Source organism: Sus scrofa, chromosome 3 (genome assembly GCF_000003025.6).
Source record: "Sus scrofa isolate TJ Tabasco breed Duroc chromosome 3, Sscrofa11.1, whole genome shotgun sequence".
Classification (NCBI taxonomy): Eukaryota; Metazoa; Chordata; class Mammalia; order Artiodactyla; family Suidae; genus Sus; species Sus scrofa.
The window spans coordinates 57,894,284-57,917,029 of record NC_010445.4 but is presented as its reverse complement, the minus strand read 5'-3'; the positions used below and the strand labels follow the sequence as shown (position 1 = coordinate 57,917,029).

General features: G+C 43.0%; 1 protein-coding gene across 2 annotated transcripts in view; it reads left to right on the top strand.

Annotated features, from left to right (window-relative positions):
• Positions 1–22,746, top strand: part of SMYD1 (SET and MYND domain containing 1) — a 52,499-nt gene that overhangs the window by 1,547 nt on the left and 28,206 nt on the right. For both annotated transcript variants that reach the window (XM_021085617.1, NM_001160089.1), the window contains 2 exon segments: positions 18,141–18,317; positions 21,417–21,630. In XM_021085617.1, the coding sequence (XP_020941276.1) occupies positions 18,141–18,317; positions 21,417–21,630 (391 nt within the window).

Genomic DNA, 22,746 nt, shown 5'->3' with positions numbered 1-22,746 from the left:
CAGAGATAATTTGAGCAGCATTTGAATTCTCATTTCTTCCTACCTATGAAGACCTTCAGGGAGAAGGCAGCTGATACCAGCTGAGGAATATAAAGCAGCTGAGAGGACAGTAATACCTCTTGGGGGAGTGGGTCTTACCTTATTTATTTATTTATTTTCATCTTTTTAGGGCTGCACCCATGGCATATGGAAGTTCCCAGACCAGGGGTCCAATCGGAGCTGCAGCTGCCAGCCTATAGCCACAGCCACAGCAACGCCAGATCAGAGCAGCATCTGCGAATCTACAGTGCAGCTCACAGCAATGCTGGATCCTTAACCCACTGAGCAGGGCCAGGGATTGACCCTGCATCCTCATGAATCTTAGTCAGATTTTTTTTTTTTTTTTTTTTTTACCACTGAGACGCAATGGGAACTCTGGGTCTTACTTTGTTAATGTAATTGTGTGTGTGTGTATGTGTGTGTGTGTGCGTGTGTCTGTTGGGGGTGGATGAGGAGTTAGTGGCATCCAAAATTAAGACATAAAAAGCTGGAAACACAGGGTAGTTCCCATTGTGGCTCAGTAGTAAGGAACCTGCCTAATGCCATGAGGATTCGGGTTCTATCTCTGGCCTCACTCAGTGGGTAAAGGATCCGGTGTTGCTGTGAACTGTGGTGTAAGTTGCAGATGTGGCTCGGGTCTGGTGTTGTTGTGGCTGTGGTGTAGCCTGGCAGCTGCAGCTCCGATTTGACCCCTGGTCTGGGAACTTCCATGTGCCACATGGCCCTAAAAAGGAAAAGGAAAAAAAAATCTAGAAACACAGGAACCCTGAATAATCTTGGTGCTGCCACTGAGTTGCCACCTTGCCTTTTAAAGAACCTCCATGGGTTTCTGCAATTCCCTAAAAGCCAATATGGCCAATCAGTTTCTCCTTCACGACGGTTTGGAGTTGAGTGGGTTTTCCCTTCATTATAAAAGTCAAATTTAGGAAGAAAAAAAGGTATCTTCACACCAAGATAACTCAACCTTGTTGATTGTCTCCTGCTTATTTTACAACACAGGGTTCATTTGTTTGTACTACAGGCTTGTATATTATTATATATAAACTACCATTTTTTTAATGGCTGCACCTGCAGTATATGGAAGTTACCCAGGCCAGGGATCAAACCTGTGCTTCCCCAGAGACTAGAGCCACTGCAGTTGGATTCCTAACTGACTGTGCCACAGTGAGAACTCCAAACTATCATGGGTTTTTCATTTAATGATTTAGATGTCTTCTGTGTCACTACACTCTCTTCATGAATGTAGTACTTAACAGCTGCAAGTTCTCCGACCACTCCTTTGTGACTGTACATTTTGTTTACATGTTTTTCTTACTATAAAGAATTCATCATTCACATGAAATAATAACTACAAAACAACTTTAGTGTACATTGCAGATAAAATGCTAATAAAATCATATTGTTACAGGGAGTTCCTGTTGTGGCGCAGTGGTTAACAAATCCGACTAAGAACTATGAGGTTGCGGGTTCGATCCTTGCCCTTGCTCAATTGGTTAAGGATCTGGCGTTGCTGTGAGCTGTGGTGTAGGTCGCAGACATGGCTCAGATCCCCTGTTGCTGTGGCTGTGGCGTAGGCCGGTGGCTACAGCTCCAATTTGACCCCTAGCCTGGGAACCTCCATATGCCGTGGGAGCTGTCCTAGAAAAAGCAAAAAGACAAAAAAAAAAAAAATCATATTGTTACAATAGTAATAAAAATTAGGATGGTTGGAGTAAATGATATTTAAAATGATTGAAAAAAATCTAAAAGAGATGGTTTTTAAAAGTGATTTACCTGCACTTGTGGCTGCCAAGATGAAGAGGCTGCTCAGATATACCTGAGACAGCCCAGAGAGGCATCTGATGGAAGCTCGGCCCATCCTGCCCTCATTCGCATTTTAGGACCCTGGTAAGACTCATCCACTGCAGAGGAGAAACCTGACTTGGGAGATAGGACCAGTGACCCACAAAAGTCACCTAGGGAGGAAGTTCCCTGGTGGCACAGTGGGTTGAAGGTCTGGTGTTGTCACTGCTGTGGCTCTGGTTACTACCATGGGGTGGGTTTGATCCCTGGCCTGGAAATTCCACATGCTGTGGGTGTGGTTAAAAAAAAAAAAAGCCACTCTATAAAAGGAGCATTTCTAATATTATTCAACTGTAAAAAAGAATGGAATAGTGCCATTTGCAGCAACATGGATGGACCTAGAGATCATCATACTAAGTGAACTAAGTCTGAAAGAGAAAGACAAATTGTTTATATGTGTAATCTAAAATACGAGACAAATAGACATATCTATGAAACAGAAACAGACTCAGAGATGGAAAGAACAGACTTGTGGTTTCCGAGAGGGAGGTGGGTAGGACGGGGAAGAATTGAGAGTTTGAAATTAGCAGAAGCAAACCGTTACATATACGATGGATAAACAAGGTCGTACTATATAGCACAGGAACTATATTCAGTATCTTGGGATAAATGAAAAAGAGTACATATATATGCATAATGGATGAAAAAGAATACATATATACCTATAATGGAATAGCTTTCCTGTACATCAGAAATGAATACAACATAGTAAATCAATTATATTTCAAGAAAATTTTTTAAAAAAGGAGTTCCCGTGTTAAGGATCCAATGTTGTCACTGCTGTGGTGGGGGGTTTGATCCCTGGCCAGGGAACTTCTGCATGCTGCAGGTGAGGCCGCAAAAATAGAGAAAGAGACGTGTTCTAATCTGTTATTGCAAGCCAGATTTTCTGCCTTACCCTCCATACACAAACATGAAGAAAGATTTTATCTTTAGTTGAGGTACTTTATTAAATGAAAATCTCTTCTTTCGAGCAATACATGACATATATATGTATATATGTATATATATATGTATTATGAAGTGTTACAGTAAATGAACTCCCATGAAACCACCATCCAATTCAACTAGAATATTCCAATACATGCATGGTTCTTATCTTTCCCTATCCTGTCCTATGTTTGTCCCAAAGGTAACTACAGCAGTATCCTGAATTTTGTGTTATTTATTCTTTAAATGATAGTTTATCACATATGTACATATTCATAAACAATACATAATTTTGCTTTTACACTTTGTTTTTGATCTTTTAAACAAAGGCATAATACGTGTGGTTTTCTGCCACTTGCTTCTTTACTCAAAGTAGTTCTATTATTCATCTGTATATTTTTGCATAACTAATAAGCTCTGTGTGCATATGTACCACAGTTTATTTTTTCATTTTCCTGGGAGTGGTTGCTATGGACATTTTTGTTTATAACTTTTGGTGACAGATACATGAGGTGTGTATCCAACGCCTTATAACATAGTCCTTAGTCTGGTTACGATTCTTTACTTTTGCTGGTTGGAAAGACAGGTGGTCGGCTTAATGGTCAAGGAGCAAGACTAAAACAGAGATAATTCTTTCAGACCTGACAAATGTATAGCATGTGGACTACCATGATACCTGGCAGACATGGCTAATCAATCAGGCAACCCCTTCCTCCAGAACTTCAGCTTGGCCTGAGTTCTTTTCAACAGGGTACTCCAGGCAGTCACCGCCCATCAACCAATCTGGCCTTTAGAAGGAAGCCTATTTGCCATCCCTTTTAGGTATTTTTGGATTGGATGCTGGAAAGGGATGAAGGACAAATTGGTGAGTAAGGCTAATTTGCCAAGGAACGGTCTATCATGGATATGGCCTTATAAAGTGGGTGAGCTGTTAAAGGTTGCTTCCTGTCCCTCGAGCTCTTAACTTTGAGGGTTCCCAGTTTTAGGGAGGACAGAGAACAACAGCTCCATGGTTCCTTAGCCTGAGTGATCCTGCTTGTTTCTGCATGAGGCAGGGCTAATCTGGGAATGCATGATGCTGTATTCTGATTTTTAAAAAGCTTATTAAATAATTAAAATTATTACTAAGTAATAATGAAATTATTTTATTAAAAATAAAAATAATAAAAATTTATAAATGACAGAAAAACCAATGTAAGAAAATAAAATTCTCTGCAACCTCAACATTTAGAGGAAACTACGTTAACCTTCTGACATTTACCCTTAATAATCTATTTTTTTCTTTTTTCAAAAATTGAGGTATAAGGGACTTCTTACAATTGTTTTATGCAAATGTGATGCATATAAATATTTTCTTTTTTTTTTCATGGTTGCCCCAGTGGCATATGGGAGTTCCTGGGCCAGGGTTGAATCAGAGCTGCAGCTGCAGCCTATACCATAGCAACAAGGGATCTGAGCTGCATCTGTGACCTGTGCCACAGCCCACAGCAATGGCGGATCCTTAACCCACTGAGGAAGGCCAGGGATCAAACCCGAATCCTCACAGAAACGATGTCAAGTTCTTAAATCACCAAGCCACAATGGGTACTCCATAAATATTTTCCTGATCCTAATGATTTGTAGGTGGCAGGTGGTAATGGGAGAAACACTATATGTATTTTTTTCTTTTTTTTAGGGCCACAGGGGTGGCATCTGGAAATTCTCAAGCTGGGGTTGAATGGGAGCTGCAGCTGCCAGCCTACACCACTGCCACAGCAATGCCAGATCCAAGCTTCATCTTCAACCTACACCAAAGCTCATGACAAGGCCACATCCTTAACCCACTGAGTGGGGCCAGGGATCGAACCTGTGTCTTCATGGATACTAGTTGGGTTCATTACTGTTGAGCCACAACAGAACTCCAGAGAAACACTATATTAAATGCATACCTCTATTATAAAATGCTTCCCTAAATTCAAGATATTAAAATATCTGGAGGGTTATTTTACAATGAAAGGAATGTGACACGATATAATATTTTACCAGCTCTAGAATATAGATTTCATTTTTTAAAAAAAATTTATTGAAGTATAGTTGATTTACAAGGTTGTGATAATTTCTGCTATACAACAAAGAGATTCAGTTATACATGTACACACATCCATTCTCTTTCACATTCTTTTCCCACATAGATTATCACAGAATATTGGGTAGAGTTCTTTGTGCTATACAGCAGGTCCCTACTGGCCAATCATTCCATATACCTCAGTGTGCGTGTGCCAATCCCAAACCCTCAGGACATATTTCATTTTAACATCTCTGAAATCATGATGTATCCTATAGTCTATGACTCATTATGGTTTAATTGGTAGAATTTTGATGTTGTTTCTTAATGGTAGAAAAAATGATGCATTTATGTAATTAATATATACATTTTTTCTTAACACAAAAGTGGAATTACTGTGCCACTTGTTTTCTTTGCTTATGTTGTGAACATCTTTCTAAACCATGATTATCCTTCCACACCATTTTTAGTGACTATATAATATTCCTTTTGTTCACTGTTGTCCATCAATTTAACAAGTGCTATATATTGGATATCAAGTTTGCTTTCCACTTTTCCTAGTAGATCTTTCCTTACATCTCTGATTATTTATTTATTTATTTTTTGCTTTTTAGGGCCACACCTGTGGCATATGGAGGTTTCCAGGCCAGGGGTCTAATTGAAGCTACAGCTGCTAGCCCACACAATAGCCACAGCCAGACCAGTTCTGAGCCGCATCTGCAACCTACACCACAGCTCAGGGTGATTTCGGATCCTTAACCCACTGAGTGAGGCCAGGGATCAAACCCACATCCTCGTGGTTCCTAGTCGAATTCGTTTCCAATGCACACAATGGAAACTCGCTCTGATTATTTATTAATGATTAACTCCTAGAAGTATTCATTTTGGATTCAAAAGACATTTTTAAGGTTCTTAATATCGATTTCCAAATCACCCCACCCAAAGGGGATCAAATCAATTTTCCTCATGAACCATATAGCGTTTGCAATCCTGTCCCAGTGCAGGTCAACACAGAAAGTTATCTTTTACTTTAGTCTTTTCAAACTCAACCTATACAACTTATATTTTGGTATTATTTTTAGAATTTTTTTTTATTATTTTGGAGGTGAGAGGTTTTTTTAAAAAGATGTTTATGGTCATTACACTTCTTTTGTAAATTGCCGATTTTCTATTGATGCCTTCATTTAAAAATTATATTGTAGCTCATTTGTTTTTTATCCCTTAATGTTTAGGACTTCTAAATTATTGGAACTCCTTTGTATCCTTTGCTTTCTTATCTCTTTGGGTTTCAATTCTTTTATAGACCTCAATTAGTTTTGACTTTCTTTAATTTTTCATGTCATCCATCTTAGTTTTAAAACTATCCCTTTTTTCCCTATCTTACATGTATCTTAAAATGATGTCTAAGCTTTTATTTTCTTTTTCCTTTTAGTTTATTTTTATTCCAGTTACTTATTGTCATTGCATCCTTCCTTTTTAAGCTTATTTCATTCATTTTATATCAAATGGAGTGAGAAGATAAATGGTTTTAATTTTAAGTGTGACTCAGGCCTTCAGCAAGGAGATTAGATCATCATCTTTGCTTAGTCTTGGAAGGACTCTTCCAGTCCTTTGAAGTACAGCCTCCATCTCTTCCAAACTATAAAATCAAGTAGTTGGTTAACCCAGCTGATCCACAGACCAAGGTCCAGGGGCACAGTTTATTACAAATGTACATAAAATCACACCATCGCCATCACCTTCAGCCAAAAGATACCTGGCCGACATCAAGTAGATTCCGAAGAATTGACCAGGTGCAAGAATTGGAAGCACCTTTTTACAGTAACATTGAAGAACTTCTCTTAATAATCATCTACCAATAATGAAATGTCATTTGAAAGAAAGAGAGTTCTGAAGTTTTTTAATTGACAGAAGAGTGAGAACTGGGTATTCTTGACAAGAGTCATATTTCAGGTAAAAATGAGGGAGATAAAAGTCTTGGTCAGAGATTTTAAGAATTAAGTAGGTCCTGGACAGCCTTACCTTTAGAGGCACCAGCTCACAATATGGCAGTGTAGTTTTTGTTTGACCACTCCGAGTGGGCTTTTATATCGTTGCTTTTGAAACGATTAGTAATTTCCATTTTGCATTTTTGTTTAAATGTTTTTTGGAGCTATTGAAAGGTGTTGTCTGTCTCAAACATTTTCTGGAGGACCTGCAAGTTTTTTGGCCCTTGACACGGAGCTTCTATTGCCTTATAGGTAGAACAGGGCTGATGGCACTCTCTGGAGATGGAAAGGACTGTCTCCAAGGTTGTGTATTTCTTGGTGCCAACCTGGTCAAATAATGTGCATGAAGAGTCAGGCCACAGAAGGGAATTGGGTCACGTGACCCTGAGAATCTCTCCCAGCCTGAGATTTGCTGGGTTGCACCATTTATTCAATACACACAAAAGACTCCAATGCAGCAAGAGAGGGATGCAAGGCTGATATAGGAATAAAGCCTGTCCTGATAATTATCTTATTTTAGCATTAAATACAAGAAATGGCACAGGAACGGTGCTTGTGGGCAGTTCTAGAAGCCAGAAATACTTTTTTTTTTCTTTTTTGGCGACCCCTAGGCATATGGAGTTCCCAGGCCAGGGATCAGATCCGAGCCACAGTTGCTACCTAAACTGCAGCTTTAGCAATGCTGGATCCTTAACCCACTGTGCCGGGCTGGGATCGAACCCGCATTGCAGCACTCCCAAGATGCCTCCAATCCCATTGTGGCACAGCAGGAACTCCCCCAAATACTATTTGATCATTCTTTTTTTTTTTAAGAGTTGCAAACACCTTGAATTTAGAGTATAGCTAGCCTATAGGTTCTTAACCTGAGTCCATTCATCCTTAGCTAAGGAAACACCTATAATTGGAGGATCAGTATTTATGCAGATGTGCATGCATGTTTTTATCTCTGGGGAGAATGTTATCCCTTTTGAAATTTCTCTCAATCCAGAAGTAGGTTGATACCCATAGAACACATGCAAAACTCTCTTACAGATGGGGAAACTGAGGCTTAGTGAGGCCTCCCAAGATCACAGAGGGGTGAGGCATAGGGCAAGTATGAATCTCCCATGGTCTTGTCTATCATCATTTTTTACTGCCCAACCCAATATACAAGCGGACCCAGCATTGCCTACTTAATTTTCTTTTGTTCTTGTCTGTCCAACGAATATATTTAGCCTTAATCAAAGAAAGAGTAAGTACCCATGAATTTCAGAAGGATACAAATCTGCTTCTGGGGCCTGAGAATGTTAGATTCAGAAAATCATAGGTAAGAAATGGAAATCTACATGTGATTATATAGGGGAAAAAGTGCTCATGATAACAAGCCGACATATTAGTTTTTTACTGTTGGTGTAAAAAATTGCCAGAAATTTATTATGTAATGCTGGAAGCCAGAGATCTGAAATTGGTGCACAGGGTTATATTGCCTAGACTTTTCTAGCTTTTACAGCCTGCCTGCCTCCCTGGGCTTTATCTTCAAAGCACTGGCAAAGCATCTTCTCCTCTGACTTCATATAAGGACCCTTATGATTATGTTAGGCCCTCCTAGATGATTCAGGATCATATCTCCATCTCAAGGTCCTCGATCTTTTTTTTTAATGACCACACCTGCAGCATATGGAAGGCCCCAGGCTAGGGATTGAATTGGAGCTGCAGCTGCCAGCTTATACCACAGCTGTGGCAACACTGGATCCAAGCCACATCTGTGACATGCACTGCAGCTTGTGGCAGCACTGGGTCCTTAACCCACTGAGTGAGACCAGGGATCGAACTGACATCCTCATGGATACTATGTCAGGTTCTTAAGCTGCTGAGACACAATAGAAACTCCAAGGTCCTTGACCTTAATCACATCAGCAAAGTCCCTTTTGCCACATAAGGTAACACATTCTTAGGCTCCAGGATTAGGACATTCAATGATAGGAGTTTCCTATTAATCCAGTTTATCACAAAAGATGTTAAAAGGTGGAAAGGATAGTGAATTTTTTTTTTAATCTTCTTGACCAGTTCCTAAATTATTGTTTAAAGAGGTGAGGAGTTCTCTGGTGGCTCAGTGGGCTAAGGATCCAGCATCATTACTGCTATAGCTTAGGTTCGATCCTTGCCCCAGGAACTTCCTCATGGCAGAAAAAAAAGAGTTGAAAGTGCCTAAAAGAATAAATATATGTATACATGTAATAAAAAACAAAGATGAAAACATGAGAAAAAGAAGGGTATTTTAAATGAGATTAATGTCAGGAGGTTTTTTTCGAAAATCAAACCAATTATGAGCTTCTTCAGGACCAGTGGAGAGATGTGGGCTGTTAGCCCGGGTAATTCTATGTGGGCCCATGGAACACCAGAAGTAACCATGGCATATGTACAAATACACGTGTAGCTTTTAATCTGGTAACAGCTGGTGGATAGGTGATGGGGATAAATGATTCTATAAATGGAAATAATTTAATAAAGGGATCAGAGGAATTCCTGAACAGTGAGTTCAGAAAATGAGTGAATAACTTTGTGAAAGTATTCAGGTTACAGCCTTAGACATTTGCACTTGACCTTAAAGATAATCTACCACAGTAGATTTAGAAATATGTCTCTAATTTGGCACTTTAATTTAGCTGTGAAGATAAGATGTGTTGACATGTCAGTTAAGAGATGAATTACTAAATTTCATTAAATAATTCTCAAATGCAGAAGTTGGGAAATAATTGTCTTTTTTTTTTTTTTTTTTTTTTTTTTTTTTGGTCTTTTTAGGGCCACACCCGAGGCATATGGAGGTTCCAAGGCTAGGGGTCCAATTGGAGCTGTAGCCACCGGCCTACACCACACCCACAGCCACAGCCTTAGCAACGCCAGATCCAAGCCTCGTCTTTGACCTACACCATAGCTCACGGCAACGCTGCATCCTTAACCCACTGAGCAAGGCCAGGGATTGCACCTGGGTCCTCAGGGTAACTACTCAGATTTGATTCTGCTGAACCACGATGGAAACTCCAAGAATTAGTTTTTAAACATAGTTTAGGTCAAATGTTAGATTGTCCCCATCACCATGTCGCCTTCACTCATTTGCATTGTACTCTGAGTCTGGGGAAGAGGGGTTTGGTGGCAGCTGGAGGGCAGGAAGTTAATGTAGATCTTAGTAGCAGGTGTGTAAGTCTTGTCCTATAAGTTGCAGCAGAGAAAATCTTGAGAATTGCTTTTTTTTTTCCCCCTTAAACAACAGAAATTTATTCTCTCACAATTCTGGATGTTAGAAGTACAAGATCAGTTGTCTGCAGGGTTGTTTCTTCTGAGGCCTCTCTCCTTGACGTGTAGGTGTGACCTCCTCCTCGTCCTCTCAAGGTCTTCCCTCTGCCTGTGTCCTAATTGCTTCTTCTTGTAAGGACACCAGTCATGCTGGATTAGGGGCCATCCTAAGGATCCTCTTTTAACTTAATTGCCTCCTTAAAGGGCCTGTCTCCAAATACACTTATAGTCTGAGGTACTGGATTAAGCTTCAGAATATCAATTTGGGGCGTAGGGGCACAGTTTAGCATGTAAGAAACACTAGTTAGTTACAGGGAAAATGCATAACTTGGAGAAAGCCTGAAGGTATTTTTCTTTTTCCTTTTTCTTTCTTTCTTTTTTTTTTGTCTTTAGTTTTTTTTTAAGGCTGCACTGGAGGCACATAGAGGTTTCCAGGCTAGGGGTCAAATTGGAGCTTATAGTTGACAGCCTATACCACAGCCACAGCAATGCCAGATCTGAGCCATGTCTGTGACCTGCACCACAGCTCATGGCAACACCGGGTCCCTAACCCACTGAGCAAGGCCAGGGATGGAACCCGAGCCTTCATGGATGTAAGTTGGGGTTGTTAACCACTGAGCCACAATGGGAACTCCAAGGTATTTTTCTATTATGGATTCATAATATCTTAATTAAAAAAAGAGGTCCATCAAATTAATCCACTGAAGAGAATTTCCATTTTAATAAAAGAGATGTTAAAAATAAATAGGCAATCTCTAGGTCTGGCCTAGGGAAGCAGTACCACCTAACTTCTGCTAAGCTAAATAATTGCGCAGGCATGAATCCAGACATGCCCCATAAAGGTTGACATGGGTCATTTAAAAACAATACTAAGTAGATGCCGTGGGGAAAAGAAAGTGAGTGTAGCAACTGGTGGTGTTTCTCTCTGTAGAAGCCTCTAGTGACTCCCCTTTGCCTGCGGAAAAAGGACTTGCTACCAAGGGCTGCATTCCAGCGGCTCCATAGTCTGGTCATCTTCTGAAAACTATTTTCTGATACGGCGGTCCTCTGCTCTCGTCAAACAGCTCTTTTGTCTCCTATACACGCCTGGCCTCCCGGCTCCCCCAACCCATGGAAGCCTTTGGCTCTTGCCAGTACCTCTCTGTGTAGAAGAACTTGACATTCTCAGTACAAACTCGGCTCATCTTTAGAGGGTCAGAACAATACTTGCTTGCCCCCTTGGTGACTGCCTTGGTGGAGGCCTCCCCTCCCCACCTCCGTGGAAGCTGGGTCTCCCCTCCTCGAACCCTGCAGCAGATTCTCAGGGTGTTCCTGGACCGAACACCTCACTTTGCTAACTTGTGTTTATGCCCCAGCCTAGCCTGGGGACTGCTGGAAGGTAAATTTGTATCTTTGTTGTCTTGAAGGCCCTCTATCGCCTAGCTTGATGCACGGCACATAATAGAGGCTGAATAAATACTCTTTCTTTTTTTGGCTTTTTAGTACTGCACCTGCAGCATATGGAGGTTCCTAGGCTAGGGATCTAATCGGAGCTGCAACTGCTGGCCTACACCACAGCCTGGCAATGTGGGATCCAAGCCATGTCTGTGACCTACACCACAGCTCACTGAGCGAGGCCAGGGACTAAACCTGCGTCCTCGTGGATGCTAGTCAGATTTGTTTCCACTGAGCCACGTCGGGAACTCCTGCATAGTAGTTCTTACCACTTAATCCCTTGCTCCTATCTTCCCTTCAGCGCTTCCCTCTCCCCACTGGGAGTCGGTTTCTGTTTTTGTTATACTCATCTATTTCATTCATTAATTAATTGGATGCGCCTCCAGCATGTGGAAGTTCCCAGGCCAAGGGATCACACCTGTACCATAGCAGCAACCCAGGCCGCTGCAGTGACAATGTCAGATCCTTAACTCACTGAGCTACCAGGGAAATTCTGTTTTCTTTTTTAGATGCCACATATAAATGATAACAAACAGCACTGGGTTTTGTCTAATTTATTTTATAAGCATAATACTCCACGTCCATCCACGTTGTTGCAAAGGATGCCCAATAAGTACCTGTGGGAGAAGAAAGAGGGGTAGGAACAAGGAAAGAAGAGTTTAGAATATTGTAAAGTTCTCTGGGTACTTGGGACATGTGATACTCTTGATAGGTGCCCTCTCTCTCAATTTTTGAGAGAGACCTTCCAGTAGGCTGAGAGTTTTTAAGTAGCCCAGAAAGCCAGAACTGTTGGTCCAGTACTCTCTGGCTGTGCTCATGAAGGACTCGTCCACCTTGCAGGCACCATCTCTTTGCCTTTATCTCTCCAGTAACTGGTTATTTCCATACAAGGAGCTGAGCAGCAGCTGCCCTTCCATCCCTCTTGACTCTGACAGATGACATAACCCAGCGCTGCCGAGCAAAGAGTGAGCAGGGACTCACTGGCTAGGGTAGGGCACACTCAGGGCTGCAGGCAAAGCAGGTGGGCTTGGTGGCTTCTGCTGCCTTCTGTGCTGGGCGCAGTGGCAGGCATCAGGGACTTCTATGGGGATATTACCCCACTGATGATAGTGATGGCCTATACTCTAAAGGGTGGTGGCGAAGGTTTGGCAAAAAAGAATTGCTGAAAACATCTTTTTGGGAGTTCCTGTCGTGGCTCATTGGTAACAAACCTAGTATCCATGAGAATTCAGGTTTGCTCCCTGGCCTTGCTCAGTGGGTTAAGGATCTGGTGTTGCCATGAGCTGTGGTGTAGGTCACAGATGTGGCTCGGATCCTACGTTGCTGTGGCTCTGGTGTAGGCTGGCAGCTGCAGCTCCAATTTGATTCCAAGCTTGGGAACTTCCATATGCCATAGGTGTGGCCCTAAAAAGCAAACCAACCAAACAAACAGATCACCTCTTTGAAAACGGCCAAGTTCTGTGTAAATGGGACTCTTGTGGGGGTTGGAAATATGAGACTAGGAGGAGAAATGAGGCTTGCTGAAGATCACTCACTAAGCTGGCTGAAAGAAGCACTCTTTCTCCTGGAAGCTAAAAAGTGGTTTTAAGTGAGGGAGGGAGAAATGGGAAATTTGGAAAACAGCTATTCTCACCAGTTTACCACCAACACACACTAAATTGGGAATTTGAGATTAACAGATACACACGGCCATATATAAAATAGACAACAAAGACCTACTGTATAGCACAGAGAACTATTTCAATATCTTATAATAACCTATAAAGGAAAAAATATGAAAAAAATCTCTATATAGAGAGAGCTGAATCACTTTGCTGTACACCTGAAATTTTTTAAATTATTGAAGTATAGTTGATGTATGATAAGTTACAGATGTATAATATAGTGACTCATAATTTTTAAAGGTTATACTCTGTTCATAGTTATAATAAAATATTGGTTATATTCCCTGTTTGTTCAGGGTATCCTTGTAGCTTATTTTACACCTAAAAGTTTGTTCCTCTTACTCTCCCTGACCCCCCATACTGCCCCACCCCTTTCCCTTCTCTGCACTGGTAACCACTAGTTGGTTCTCTATATCTGTGAATCTGCTTTTTTTTTTTTTTAACCTTATTTATTTATTTTTTCTTTTCATGGCTGTACCTGTGGCAAATGGAAGTTCCCAGGCTAGGGGTCAAATCAGAGCTGCAGTTGCCGGCCTACACCACAGCCGCAGCAACTCGGGATCTGAGCCGAATCTGCAACCTATGGCACAGTCGAGGCAATGCCGGATCCTTAACCCACAGAAGAACTGAATCTGCATCCTCATGGACACTATGTGGTCCACCCCACTGAGGCACAATGGGAACTCCTTTTTTGGTATTTATTGCATTTTTTAGAGTCTATTTTTTAGACATCCATATAAGTGATATCATATAGCATACGTCTTTCTTTCTTTCTTCTTCTTCTTTTTTTTTTTTTGGTCTTTTTAGGGCCACACCCTTGGCACATGGAGATTCCCAGGCTAGGGGTTGAATTGGAGCTGTAGCTTCGGCCTACACTACAGCCACGGCAACGTGGGATCTGAGCCGCATCTGCAACCTACACCACAGCTCAAGGCAACATTGGATCCTTAACCCAGGGATCAAACCCTCATCCTCATGGATGCTAGTCGGGTTTGTTAGCCACTGAGCTATGATGGGAACTCCAGCATTTGTCTTTCTCTGTGTGACTTATTTTGCTTAGCATGACGACCTCCAAGACTTCATATCTTTTAGAGCCTCTCACGGGGGAATAAAGAAGAGGAGGTATTCCCATCAAGGGGGGGTGTCCTTGGCCCTCTACCTGTAGGTCTCTTTCCAGCTGGGATGTCTTCCTCTCTGGCGGCTGCCTGGCAATTAGTGGGGCTGGAGGAGAGCAGGGGCTCAGACATCACCCGGCTCAACCTCCCCATGTGACTGATGGATGGTGGACCAGACTGACATCTACTGGGTCCTCATTCAGTGCCAGGCTCTGGGCTGCTCCTTCACATGGTGTTTCATTTAATCTTCAAATCACTCTGAAAGTGGTAGAATTTTGGAACCTCTTTGTAATTTTCTTCTTGCTTGACTTTTTTTTTTTTTTTCCTTTTTAGGGCTATACCTGTGACATATGGAAGTTTCCAGGCTAGGGGTCGAATAGCAGCTGCAGCTGCTGGCCTATACCACAGCCACAGCAACACGGAATCTGAGTCACATATTCGACCTACACCAGAGCTCATGGCAACACTGGATCCCGGACCCACTGATTGTGGCCAGGGATTGAACCCATGTCCTCGTGGATATTAGTTGAGTTCATTTCCGCTTCACCATAATGGGAACTCCTCTTGCTTGACTTTTTAAAAATACCAAGTATATTTTATTAAAAGGTAATAGTAATCAGTCTAAAAGATATCAAGATCTAGGTGTTGCTATTTTCATTTTCACATAAAGAAAGGAAGGCTCAGAGAGGTTGGCATATTTCCTTGAGGTTACATAGCACATAGACAGTGGAATTAAGTGTTGAACCCAGCTCTGACTCACTCCAGATCTGACTTTCTATAATACCCATCTTACCACCAGCATAAAGGAGTTGGAAACCAGTAGGACAAGCTTTATTTTTTTTAAGCAAGAAGGCTTCCTGACACTTCTATGCATAACCCTGCACCCCCCCCCCAACAAGAAAGGGCAGAATTTAGTTTTTCTCTCATCTCTACATCCATTTCATGACACTTAACATTGCAGCATCAGTAGCACCTTGGATCTAGTTAGAAATGCAGACTCTCAGACCCTACCCCAGACCTGCTGAATTGGAACCTGAATTTTAACATGATCTCTGATATGTGCATGCACACTAACATTTGAGAAGCCCTTCTCTGCATCAAATCTACCCCTTTCTTTGTTTCTAGTTCCAGCCTTGTGGTTAAACCTTAATGGCCAGTGGGGTGATGGAGAGAAAAGTCAGCTTCGTCTCAAGGATATCTCATTAGGGGATAACTTGCAATACTTTCTGGGGATTTCACCAGTTTTTATTTTTTTATTTTATTTATTTATTTATTTATTTATTTTATTTTTTTGTCTTTTGTTGTTGTTGTTGTTGTTGCTATTTCTTGGGCCGCTCCCGCGGCATATGGAGGTTCCCAGGCTAGGGGTCGAATCGGAGCTGTAGCCACCGGCCTACGCCAGAGCCACAGCAACGCGGGATCCGAGCCGCGTCTGCAACCTACACCACAGCTCACGGCAACGCCGGATCGTTAACCCACTGAGCAAGGGCAGGGAACCTACTGTGAGTTCACTAGGAGAAAAATCATTGATCACATTTCCTTTTGTCTTTTTTTAGAGCTGCACCCATGGCATATGGAAATTTGTCAAATCGGAGCTGCAGCTGCTGGCCTATGCCACAGCCACATCAGCACCAGATCCGAGCTGCCGCATCTGTGACCTACACCACAACTCACAGTGAACGCCAAATCCTCAACCCATTGAGGGGAGCCAGGGGTTGAACCCTTGTCCTCATGGATGCTAGTTGGGTGTTGTTACCACTAAGCCACAGCAGGAACTCCCTGATCATGTTTCCTTTTTTTTTTTTTTTTTAAACACTAGATTTATTGAACAATAGATTTTTTTCCCTACATAATCTTCATAACATTTTTTTGAAATTTTATCTTTAATTTTTTTTTACAGAATGAAATACTTACATTTAAACACAATTACATTCACACAGATTATTATATCATGGATCTCAAGAAACAGATTAAGTGACTCCCTCTGGAGAAATGGAATGGAAAATATGCTGAGACAAATAGGAAATTTATTCTATACTTTATCCCATTTTGTATAGCTTTCATTCTTACTATTTAGTATTATCTATTACATTTCAATTTTCTTTTTCTTTTTTTTTTTCTTTTGTCCTTTTGCCATTTCTTGGGCCGCTTCTGCGGCATATGGAGGTTCCCAGGCTAGGGGTCGAATTGGAGCTGTAGCCGCCAGCCTACAACAGAGCCACAGCAATGCAGGATCCGAGCCGCATCTGCGACCCACACCACAGCTCACGGCAACGCCGGATCGTTAACCCACTGAGCAAGGGCAGGGATCGAACCCTCGACCTCATGGTTCCTAGTCGGATTCGTTAACCACTGCACCATGACGGGAACTCCGACATTTCAATTTTCTTTAAAAATTAGCATTATATTAAAATTGTTATATTATGCAACTAAAATTTATAAAGAAGAAAGCCTTATATACCGTTAAATATTTTATATAGCATAATAAAAAGAATAACTTAACTGGTAAGAATAACAAAAATAATATACCCTCTGAAAATAAGTAAAATATAAAATGCATAAATTGGTTAAAAAACAGTGTAACTATATACATATGTCCTCACAATTTGTTCACGTTTCCTTTTTATGAAAAGTAATTAAGTGTTTATTGCAGCAAAGTGATTGTAAAACTTCTCATAAGACAATATGAAGGGGAGCTATTGAACTGGTGGTTGAATCAAGTTAAGGCCCGATAAGGGATTATACGCATGATTGTAAAGACCTCTCCATCAACCAGTCAAGGGTTAAGTCTACACTGGAGTATCTTGGGGCATAGTTAGGTTGGGTTGCCGCTTCTGGGCAATTGTAAATATGCCAGCGTAATTCTACCCTTCCTCTCTCATTAGGAAAGCTTAAGCGAGTGCAAGGGAGAGAGGAAGATATTATTACGGCAATAACCTTGAATCTGCCCTAACTTGTAAAGAAGCACTAGCCTTTCATGCTCGTGTGTACTTCACCATTACTAACATGGTGCCTCACAGCAGATGGCCACACAGGAGATTGTGGAATTGGCTACCCATCACCCCCACTCTCTCTGGGAGCCAGGAGAATACAGCAGGTGACATCAGTGACCTCAGTAACCCTGTCATTCTTACACTTTCAAAACACACAAAGCTATGACATTTCACGGGTAGACTTCATCTTGGGTAAGAGACACCATGTTACATGTCCCATCATATGGTAAAGAGTTAGGATTTTTTTGTTTTTTGGGGAAAAGGATATTCCATTTCAACAATGAGAAGAACATGCCACACAGAATGCCCTCTCCTAGGCCAGGGTGCCAATGACTTGTGACTTTTGACAAGAGGACTGTCAGGAATTTCCACCCTCTCCCTTGGCCTAGAAGACTTCCCTGGTTCCTCAAGAGTCTCCTCTGTTGTGACCCAGGAATACCCTATGGGCCCCTGTCCCCCAGTCACAGTGCTCCTTACACTGTATGATGATCCCAGGTTCAGTTGTTCCTCCAGCAGCTTGTGGTATTCCCAGTGCCTAATGCATATAGACTGTAAATCTACATGTATCGAATTAAAGGGTAGTGTCTCCTACATTGGTTTTACTTAAAAATACCTGCTAAAAGAATAGTTATCAAAAAAAAAAAGAAAATCAGTTATAGCTAGAGGGGACCTTTGGAAACCCAAGCCCCTGCTTTTGAAAAGTGGGCATCTCAAGTGTAGAAAGACAAGGATGGCCCGCTGACCCAGGGACCTGAACCCCAGCCCCTCAATGGCCAGTGTGGTGCCCCCGGTCCCATGTTTTCTCCCTCCATTTCCAGCCTTGTGAACTTCGTGTGCCACACCTGCTTCAAGAGGCAGGAGAAGCTCCATCGCTGTGGGCAGTGCAAGTTTGCCCATTACTGTGACCGCACCTGCCAGAAGGATGCTTGGCTGAACCACAAGAACGAGTGTTCGGCCATCAAGAGATATGGGAAGGTGCCCAATGAGAACATCAGGTCAGAGCTGCGCCCCGGGGGTTGGGCTTGGGATTCCCAAATGTCAAGCGGGGGAGGGAGGCAGGGATAGCATTCCCAGGTCCAAGCAAACGGGGCTGAGCGCAAACTGGGAACAAACCGCAAAGAATCAGGATATGGTTCCTTATTCCTGGTCCGGAAAGCCCATTTATAAGGGGATATGTACTTGCTGGAGCTGGCTACAGATTTGCTCTGTATGGTTCCTCAATGCGTGTATATATATATATATTTTTTTTGCTGTTGTGCCTGCATCATGTGGAAGTTCCCTGGGCTGGGGATCAAACCCACGCCACAGCAGCCACCCAAGACACAGCTGTGACAGTGCTGGATCCTTAACCCACTGCCCCACAACGGAACTCCCCCAATGCTTAATTTTTTAAAATAGATCTGTTCATGCCAAAAATTAGGAAATTCCATATTAAAAAAATTAGGGTTTCTGACTTTTTAAAAACAGGTGAAAATCTGGCAAAATGAGCTTGAGCTCAATAGCAATGAACCCCTTTAAAAAAATACAGTACTTGTTAAGTGACCACAACCCCACTAGTCCCTGTGGTTGACACTAGACCTCTGCACTCATTACACCCGAAAGGTAGGAAAGGCATTTGCATTTGCATCAGTTACTGCCTCCCCACCCTCCCTGAGGCCATCACTGAAAATCTCAGTGCCAATCCCCGGGGAGCCTCAATCCCAGAGCTCCCAGGTCCTTGAGCTCTGCTGGGGTAGTGCCTGATACTCTGCAGGTGGGTGCTTAGGAGGCTGGCAGTGGAGAACAGTGGAGATGGGGACGGTGATGTGGGGAGCATTATCGCTATGTGTAGAGAATGCAGTTAAAGGACAGATGGGAATCACTGGATCTGGTAATTTTAAGGAAACTGCAAACTGAAATGGTTCCATCAGCCTCCCCATGTCCCTTAGTTCCATCTATTGAAATCCTACTTCTCCTTCCCCTCCTCCTCCTTTTTTTTATAATTTCACTTGCATTTTATTTATTTATTTATGTATTTATTTATTTTGCTTTTTAGGGCCATACCCGTGGTATATGGAGGTTCCTGGGCTCGGGGTTGAATCAGAGCTATGCTGCTGGCCTACACCACAGCCACAGCAACATCGGATCTGAGCCACATCTGTGACCTAACACCACAGCTTACAGCAATGCCGGATCCTTAATCCACTGAGCAAAGCCAGGGATCAAACCCACAGCCTCATGGTTCCTAGTCGGATTCGTTTCCACCGAGCTACAATGGGACTCCTGTTTATTTATTTATTTATACATACATTTCCTTTTTATTGAGGTGTCATTGACATGTAAAATTGTAAGTATCTACAACATACATTGGTGACTTGATATCCATGTCTATTGTGAAAGGATTCCCTCCATCTGGTTAATACCTCGATCACCTGATGTATTTATATATATTTTTCTTTTGGGTGAGAACATTTATGTTCTACTGCTCTGTCAAATTGCAACGACATACAGCACAGTGCTATCAAGTATAGTCACCATAATATACCTTAGATCCTCAGATTTTATGCATCTTAAAACTGAAAGTTTGGACCCTTTGACCAACCTCTCCCTGTTTCTCCCATACTCCAGCCCCAGGCAACCACTTTTCTACTCTCTGATTCTATGAGTTTGATTATTATTATCTGATTATTATTTTTTTAGATTCTATGCATGAGTAATACTGTACAGTATTATGTATAAGCAATACCCTACAGTATTTATCTTTCTCTGTCTGGCTTGCTTTGTTTAGTGTAACGCCTTCAAGGTCCATCCACGTTGTAGCAAGTGACAGGATGTCTTTCTTTCTCCAGGCTGAGTATGCCCCATCATTTGTATACACCACATCTTGTCCATTCATCTCTCGATGGACACTTGGCTTGTTTCCACATCTTCGTTATTGTGAACAAGGCTGTCACGAACACGGGTGTGCAGACATCTCTCTGATATTCTGCTTAGTATTTGAGGCCCAAAGTTAAACGTTACCGCCTGTGATGGGAACTCCCTCCCTCCACGGGCACAGTCCCAGTTGGTAGTTTCTTCTGATACTGAGTCGAAACATATCATCCAACAGTGTCTAGTCTCTAAGCTTTGTGACCATTTCCTCATTATTTGGAGGCAGCACATACCTGAGCCAGAATCCTACTTTTTCCAGGGCTATCCCGGGTCCCCACAGGGGGACACCTTGATTTCCCAGCACCTAGGGTCCCCAGTACAGTCTCTGCAGAAATAACTGACTCAAAAGGGAGGTGAAAAGGGCTGGTGCTTTGCCAAGGGGGGGTCCCTCTTCAGAACAGGGTCAGCCTAGGCCACCAGCCCCTCCCAGGCATCTGGCCAGCCTGCAGCCAGTGGCAGGGAGTCACTAGAGTCACTAGAGTGTCGGCTGGTCACAGGCTTCATCTTGTGGGCATGGGCTGCCTGACAGGTAACAAGGGGGACGTCTCTGTCCTCAGGGTGAAGTAAATCCCTCTGAATCACACTCAAAGTTCTGTGCTTTCCAGGGGTCCCTTCTTGTCCCAGCTTACCTCACCTTCTCCCCCAGAATCCTTCACTCAGGCCAGGCACTCCCTGCTCCCTGCATACCACATCTGGGGCAGCCTCTGGCCTTTGCTTTTTCTGTTTCTCCTCCTAGATTGTCTTCTCTCTCTCTGATCATTAAGCATGTAAGTTCAGGGAGTCCCTTTGTGGCTCAGCATGTTATGAACTCAACTAGTATCCATGAGGATGTGGGTTTGATCCCTGGCCTTGATTAGTGGGTTAAGGATCTGGTGTTGCTACAAGCTCTGGGTATAGGTTGCAGATGCAGCTCCCATTCAACCCCCAGCCTGGGAATGTCCATATGCTGCAGGTGCGGTTGTAAAAACCAAAAAAAAAAAAAAAAAAAAAAGTCAAGTCACACATGATGTGGAATCCACTACCTCATTTAGTTTTCTCAGCGCCTTTGTGTTGGAAGGTCTTTGAGAGGACGCTTGACCCCCCGCTGACCCATGAGCCCCACCCCCGGGGCAATCAGCAGCTCCTTGTCCCCACTCCCCTATCCTTGGAATGTGCGCTCCCTATAACCCTGCCCCTCCGCACAGGCTGGCGGCGCGCATCATGTGGCGAGTGGAGAGAGAGGGAACTGGGCTCACCGAGGGCTGCCTGGTCTCCGTGGACGACCTGCAGAACCACGTGGAGCACTTTGGGGAGGAGGAGCAGAAGGAGCTGCGCATGGACGTGGACACTTTCCTGCAGTATTGGCCGCCCCAGAGCCAGCAGTTCAGCATGCAGTATATCTCGCACATCTTCGGCGTGGTAAGATTTCTCCCGAAGTCGGGCTGGGTGGTTGGGGTGGCTGCTGGGAGCGTCCGACTGAGGTTTCCTGATGCTGCGGGGTCAGAGGGGGGAGGGAGAGGCCAGGGGGTGCGCTGGAAGGGATCAGAGGCCTCAAATAAGGAACCCACCTGGTTGCCTTTCTGGTCTTGCTTTACTGTGAGGTCATACCTGCCAGTGTCTGAAGTCAGCATCCCACACACAAACTACACGTTATCTCCCAGCAGTCAATTTGATTGATTTACTTTGTTCATCTGCACTTCCAGTATTTTCTCTTCTCCAAAATGAAACCAAAGACTCAATCGCTATCCCTTCTTGCTCATCAGTCTCTTTGGAAATAAGACTCTTCCTTTCCCCAGATCTGATGGGCCAATCAAGGGAAACCAGGGAGGGTAAAGTAGAGGCTTTCCGGGTGGGGTGGGTGGGGAGGTGCGGGGTGGGGATGTGGACTGACTCTGCCTTGAGCAGCAAATCCAGACCTCTTGCAGTCATGAGTCCAGGAGATGGGGGTGGGAGCCCAGTGGATCAGCACGCTCAAGCCATGATCTGTGGAGGCATGTCTCCCGTCCAGCAGGCTTGGCCTCTTCTGGGGTCCTGGGAGAGGGTTATTGTAGTGACAACACATGATCACACTTAATATCTCTCCAGTCCTCACTAGTGCCAGTGCTTCTGCAATAGAGTTCTCCAGAGAGGCAGAACCACATCAATGTATATGTCTATCTGCCTGCCTGCCTGCCTGCCTGCCTGCCTATCTATCTATCTATCTATCTATCTATCTATCTATCTATCTATCTATCTATCTATCTAGAGAAGGAAATTTATTTCAATGAATTGGCTCTTGTGATTGTGAGGGCTGCTGGTAGGCCGGCAGGCTGAAGTTCCAAAGAAGAATTGTGGTTCAAGTTCAAAGGCAGTCCGCTGGCAGAATTCCTTGCTTAAGAGAAGTCAGTCTCTGGTCTCTGAAGACCTTCAACTGATTGTTCGAGGCCCACCTACCTTGTGCTGGCTGATCTGCTTTACTCAAAGTCCACCAATTTAAACGCTAATCTCATTAAAAAAAAATACCTTCTCAGATCAATATTCGACTAAACATCTGGT